Raw genomic sequence first — 6,889 nt, 5'->3', positions numbered from 1 at the left:
TTATTTTGAAAACAAAAATAAAAAACATAGAACCACTCCAAACAAACTATAAGTATGTTTTAAGAGAATCATATTCGAATAGATCATCTTTAATTTTATCTTGAGTTTCTCTTTTCTTTTCCTTTAATTATTAATAAAATAATACAAAATTTAATATACACATATTATCGGTGTATATTATTTTTATGATATATGGATATATGTGTAATAAACTAAAAAAATTAATAATTCGCTGTTGCCCTTTATTCTATTGTTTTTTAATAAATCATCTTTTAAGTTATTGTAAATCGTAAGAGTTGAATAATAAATCTCTCAAATAATCAAATCAACAAGTAATCTCTTAAATTAAAAAAGAAAAATTTCATAATAAACTTTCATCAAAATCCATTAGACGAATTATATATTTAATGGTCTAGTCTCTTGATATATTTAAAACTGTAATATATTTAAAAAAATGAGTAAAACCAAATGAAATTACTTTGGAACTTATTCAATTTTCAAGCTAAGTTGTTAGTTTAGAAATTGAAGAGATTAAATTTATGAATATATAAAATTAAATTTAATTATGATCGTTGGTGCTAATGCTATTAATGATTGTTATAAAAATGCAAAGGAAGAATAAAAAAAGCGAAGTGTTAGAAGAGAAGGGGCGCGCACACGACACAAGCCTGCACTGCACACACAGAGACAAACTGCTCTTCTTTTCCCTTTCCTCTACTTTTACATTTTACCACAGTGAGTCTACCTCCTTTTTTCCTTTTTTATTTATTTATTTATTATTATTCCATTCCATTCCATTCAAAACCAACCGGTTTCTCTTCCTTTTCTCTCTACAGTAAATTCACACGCACCCATATATATACACTTCTTCTAAACTTCACTCTGTATTCTTCTTCTTCTCCTTCTCCCAACTAACAACACCATCATATGCTCTGTGCACACACCATCTTCTCATCATCCACACACTCCGTGTAAGTTACTTATCACACTTCATCACATCTTTTTCTTTTTCCCTATCAAACTTCTCTTCTTCCAATACTTCATTTTCCCTCTTTTCTCTTCACGCTTCTTCTTTTTCTTTCTACCGTTTTCGTATTTTCCTTCTAAATAAATAAATAAATTGTCGAATGCTTCTTCCTTTCATGTATATGCTTATGGATTGGGATCTATGTTGGATGGATTCAATCTCTCGGTTTCTGTTTTCTTTTTATTAAATTATTATTATTTTCTTTGTTGTGTGCTTTTTTTAGTTTATAGTTTAGTAAATAAATAAAATACTAAAATGTTTATATTTGCTGATATTGGTTTTCGTGCTATTTTTGTTTTATGTATAGTTCATGATCTCGGTGCCTTCGTTTGAAGAGAAAAATTGGATTTTGACGCATTCCTAGAGATTAAACTGTTGTCTTCCTTTAAAACGGGGTTTCATGGGTTGAACTCAAAGAATCATGGGTAGTTTCAGTGCAGACGAGGATTCTCCGTTTTTTGATGCTCAAGAAGATATTTTGTCCATTGCTGATGCAAATTCCGTTGATGATGGTGATAAAGGGGTTTGTGTTGGTTTTGATTACGAACTGTGGATTCGGAGTCCAAGGAGTGTGGGAGAGCGTAGGAGGAAGTTTATGAATAGCATGGGATTGAGTGTAGATGAAATTGCTCATGAAATTTTATTAGATGTTGAGAAGGAAGAGATTATGGATAGTGTAAAAGATTGTTGTGGCTCTGAAGAGGAATTCAGTTCAAGTAGGTTTTCAATGTCTCGTTGCAACAGTTTGAACTCTTCAGATGAGTTTGGTTTTGTGGATAATAATAACTTGACATGTCAAGATGATAATTTGGAGAAAAGAGTGGAGGATGATGGGGATGAAGACAGTCCAAAACAGTTGGTGGTTGCTAAGGAATATGAGGATTCTGTGAATGTCTCTATGGTGCCTCCTTATGAAGGATTGCTAGGTAGGGAGAGTGAGGATACAGATGGTGATGTGATTACTCGAACGATGAATAGGTTGAGAAAGGGTTGGTTTAGTAGGTTGCGATCGATGACGTGTATGGTTGATAGCCAAGTGGAAGGTGGTGAGGATGGGAGAGAAGAAGGGAGATTTGGAATCTCAGGGTGTAGGCTTCAGGAAGTTAAGGTTCGTCAATGTAGGAAGAAAATGAAAGAACTTTCGTCTCTTTACTTGAGGCAAGATATCCAAGCGCACAAAGGTTCGATTTTGACTATGAAATTCAGTCCTGATGGACAGTATCTTGCCACTGGTGGTGAAGATGGGGTTGTTTGTGTGTGGCAAGTGGTTGAGGAGGATAGATGTAATGAAATTCACATTCCAGAAATTGATCCCTCTTGTGTTTACTTTACGGTGAGTGATAAATCTCAATTGACACCATTGTTTATGGATAAGGAAAAACTTAGCAAACTGAAGAGCATGAGAAAAACATTAGATTCAGCTTGTGTTGTTTTCCCGCCTAAGATCTTCCGGTTGTTGGAAAAACCATTGCACGAGTTCCGTGGGCATAGGAGTGAAGTTTTGGATCTCTCTTGGTCAAAGAAGAATGTGAGTAAATGTTATCGACTAAGTTAGTTAATGATATAGATCGATGAAGGTTTTTGGAAAGTTAACTGATTTTTTCATCTTCTTGTTGAGTGCAGTGTCTTCTTTCATCATCAGTTGACAAAACCGTCCGACTCTGGCAAGTGAATCATGAACATTGCTTGAAAGTGTTTTCACACAGTAATTATGGTGAGCCTTGTTGCATTTCTAATCGGCTTTTTAGGCTTCGTCAGCTGTTATCCTAATTTGCTTGATCACCACATTTTGTCTCACAATTTATTTGTATTTGATGGTGTTGTACAGTGACGAGCATACAATTCAATCCCGTCGATGATGATTATTTCATTAGTGGATCCATAGACGGAAAAGTGCGCATATGGTCAATTCCTGATTGCCAAGTTGTTGATTGGACTGATGTTAGAGATATAGTAACTGCAGTATGTTATCGGCCTGATGCACAGGTATTATTTTTTCTCTAAGCAATTTCAATTCTATTTAAACAAATACTTTAGTGGAAATGATTTCATATGCTGATTAATCTGTTGCATAACAGGGAGGGATTGTTGGCTCTTTGTCAGGAGATTGTCGGTTTTATAAAATATCAGGTATAATCTTTATTCATATATATCTGCATGTTTTATTTTCCTCTAGCTAAACAAGTTAGAGGACATTCATTGGATTTCCCAGTAATTTCATGGGGTATTGATTTCAAATCGTTATTTTGTTATGGTTTGTGAGGGGTATAACAATATGGGTTTGGTGGACACATTCTGCAAGATGCTTGTTTTCTGATTTTTCTTTGTGAAAAGTGGCATTTTAGGGATGCATTCAACCAGTGGTTGATTGTTTGTTTTGACAACCAACAATGGTTGATGGTCATTGTAATTGCACTTTTCTTAGGATTAACGATGAAATTGATTTCTCTTACTATAAACTCTTTAGACTTGAACGAGGTCCTTAACTCTTTCGGTTTTCATTTTTTCTTGAACCAGAGAATCACTTGCAGTTAGATTCCCAACTATGCTTAATTGGTAAAAAGAAACTTCCTGGCAGAGGGATTACAGGCTTTCAGGTCTTTTTCTCTTGCTTCTTGTGCTTAGTTACATTTTGTGATTATCTATATTTTTGCAATTTTCTTGGTGATCAACTGATAATGTTATTTATTTCAGTTTCTTCCTCAAGATTCTAACAAAGTCATGGTTACCTGTGCTGATTCACAAGTCAGAATCCTTGATGGGCTTAATGTAATTTGCAAGTACAAAAGTATGTCCCTTTGTGTTAAATTCTTACATCATTAGCTATTATTCTTGTTATCGCTTCAGTAGCCTCATTCTATTTATTATTCTTGTTATTGGTTCAGGAGTCTCTAATTCAAATTTAATATTTCGGTTTATGTTTTGTGACCAAGGTTCTTTATATTTTATTTTCAGGTCTTTACACAGGAAGCCCAAGGTGTGCATCGTTTACTTCGGACGGGAAACATATTTTATCGGCTGGCGAGGACTCTAATGTATATCTATGGAACATTAATCAGGAAGAGCCTTATCCAGTGAAATCTAAGAAGATTAGGTCTTGTGAGCGGTTTTTCTCAAATGCATCCGTTGCAGTACCTTGGCATGGTTTGAAATCTCAAATTACTGTAAACGAACAATTGAATGTCTTGGATAAAAAATCACCTCCAGTTATACAATTACACCCTAATCCACCTGCTTCTTTCTCTTTGGGCCAAGAGTTTTTCTTGGAGTCTTTTCCCAAGGGATCTGCAACCTGGCCCGAGGAAAAGCTTCCTGTTTCGAGCTCCAAGACGAAAAAAACATCATTGCTGCATAGGTCCGAATACAAGATGTTGAAATCTTCGTGCAAGAGTACTGCACGCGCTCATGCGTGGGGTATGGTCATTGTGACTGCGGGCTGGGATGGTAGGATAAAATCATTCCACAATTATGGGCTACCTGTACCCGTTTGAAATGAAGCGACTTTTCCTAGGTGGGAAAATAGCATCGAAGTTCATTGCTCTGTTGGACATTGTTCTTTAGAAAAATACATGCTGCAATGTTTTTGGAAGCTTTGAGAGTGATGTTAACAAAGCAGTTTGAGGTCAAAACCATGAGCAGTAGAACACTGAAGAAATTGGGCTTCCCTTTCAGATTATTGAGGTTCATGACAGATGGTGATACCGTTGTGGTTGTAATGTAATGCAAAAACCTGGATTTGGGCTGTGTGTGGCTATAACCCCATGACATCGCATAGTCATCCACATCTAAACCATACGATCAAGATTAGACAGCTCATATTTGAAGTTCGGTATTTAGGTTTTTAAAAATCCAAGATTGGCATTGTAATTTAAACCATCTAATCTTTATTAGTCAGTCCAGATGTGGCTGACTGTAATAACCCTGCAGGAAAATTGGCTAATGGCCAAATTTTAGCTTGTCTTGATGCCAAATATGAATTGGCTTTTGTTACACAAGAAAGAATCTGCTGGCCCCTAAAAGAGGTGCAAAGTCATGTGTTGAAAAACTTAAAAAGGGTCCTAGGAGATATTATTTTGATATGTTGTGGGACCATGGGGGACCTTTGCAAAAATCCTCTTGTTTGCTAAGATGAATGGTGAATATTCAAGAGTTGGTGGCTCAAGTTCTCACTCAGATCAATCAAAATGCTAAGAGTGGTCATGCTTTTATTATTGGCCATTTGTACAAAAAGGGTTAAAACATGGAAATGTGGTGAAGATTTGTGTGGCAGTTATGTTTGCTTGAATAGTTGCTTTCAGCTGCCTATTGCTCCAAGATATACAAACAGTACAAACAAGCAATATGATTATGATCTGTTTAGTGGCTCGAAGACTTTGTCAACTGCTGTAGTTCTGACATATATCATAGTTATAACTAACAAATACTAGTAGTAATATGCTGTGTATATGGTTTCAATTTAAGGCCAACATCACTTTTTGATTAGTTGAGGTACAAATATTGGTCCTTTCTAATTTAATGTAAATTTGTAATTTGCTAGTGTAAGTAATATTTATTTTGTTGGTTTGGCTTTTGGTTGAAGGAAATAGAAGTGAACATAAGTTCTTTGCATGGAAATGTTTACTCTATTTTAGTCTACTTTCAAGTTATTTATTTATTTACTATATATGACTGGTTTAAGCGGATATGTGATTTTTTAGTTTCCATAAATTTATAAAATTGATTTTTATTAGAATGAGTCATAGAAATATATATATTAATATTTGATTTGATTTGATTTTAGTACTTCAATTATTAGATTATTAGAAGTATAAAGAATTATAAAGACTAATTTCAATAAAAATCAATTTTGCAGAAATTAAAACAGAAAAGCAAGGACAAAAAAATTAACAACAATATGTACAAATCCAAAAATTATACAAAAAAAAACTTATATGAACTAACCAAAAAAAAAAACTTATTTGCTAAGACTATTTATTCTTTTATTTAGTTGTCAATATGTTTAATTTTATTGAAGAAAGTACTTGTTTTGAACAAGTGGCAGGCTGCAACAAACAGGTTGTTTTCTCTCTCTAGCAGTACTATGAGGAAAGTTAAATTAATTATGTCATACTACTGTTTTTGTAAAGGTACTTTAGGGCAATAAAGCGTCCAAGATATAGCAAACTTTGTCCCTTGGTTTTGCCTTGCATTCAAATTATTAAAAAGTCGTTTGGTAATTTGATTGCAAATTATTTTAGGTTTATGCTTCTTCAACCATGTGATATTTATTCTCTTGTGTGGTTGGAGCGATTCGGAACAGGTCTTTAAAGAAAATTATCTTTCCAGATCATATATTTTGATGTAATGAGGGATCAAATTTGGTCTAGTAAACATTGAAAAGCAATCAATGACACTAACTCACTTTGTAATTAACAAAATGACTTAATAAAATACTAGGTAAATAATAGACAAACGTAATTGAGTCCGGTTAAGTTTCGAAGAAGATAAACTCTCATAGGAAATAAAATTTGAATTTTTATTATAAGAGATAATTATATTTAGTGTTCGACACCTTTCAAATAAAAAAGTTATTCAATATATGATTTATCTATTAATTTAAAATCAAATAATTTAAATTTTATAATAATAAAATTAACTAAAATCTCCACCATTCAATTTTGATTAACCAGTTAAGATGCAATAATTGCATCTCACAATTACCGCACCAAATGGAAATCCTTCAACTTGATAGTGATTGATGAACTTGTACACAAAACGTTGATGGAACAATGCCTAACGTCTACTTTTGATACTTAAAGCCGTCCTAGGGCCTGATCAATGTGTATCTAGGTTTAAAGTAGATTTTCCCATTTTTCAGAACAA

General features: G+C 33.7%; 1 protein-coding gene across 1 annotated transcript; it reads left to right on the top strand.

Moving 5' to 3' along the window:
• Positions 1-813: 813 nt before the first annotated feature.
• Positions 814-5,661, top strand: LOC101493225 (uncharacterized). The gene is made up of 8 exons (XM_004502629.4): positions 814-971; positions 1,335-2,555; positions 2,651-2,741; positions 2,856-3,013; positions 3,106-3,157; positions 3,545-3,624; positions 3,722-3,815; positions 3,983-5,661. Exons 2-8 carry the CDS (start codon positions 1,449-1,451, stop codon positions 4,516-4,518), a joined length of 2,118 nt encoding a protein of 705 aa, XP_004502686.1. The 5' UTR covers positions 814-971; positions 1,335-1,448; the 3' UTR covers positions 4,519-5,661.
• Positions 5,662-6,889: the final 1,228 nt, after the last annotated feature.

Source organism: Cicer arietinum, chromosome 5, assembly GCF_000331145.2.
Source record: "Cicer arietinum cultivar CDC Frontier isolate Library 1 chromosome 5, Cicar.CDCFrontier_v2.0, whole genome shotgun sequence".
In the NCBI taxonomy this organism is placed as follows: Eukaryota; Viridiplantae; Streptophyta; class Magnoliopsida; order Fabales; family Fabaceae; genus Cicer; species Cicer arietinum.
The sequence above is the reverse complement of the archived record's forward strand: the minus strand, read 5'-3'. Positions and strand labels throughout refer to the sequence as shown.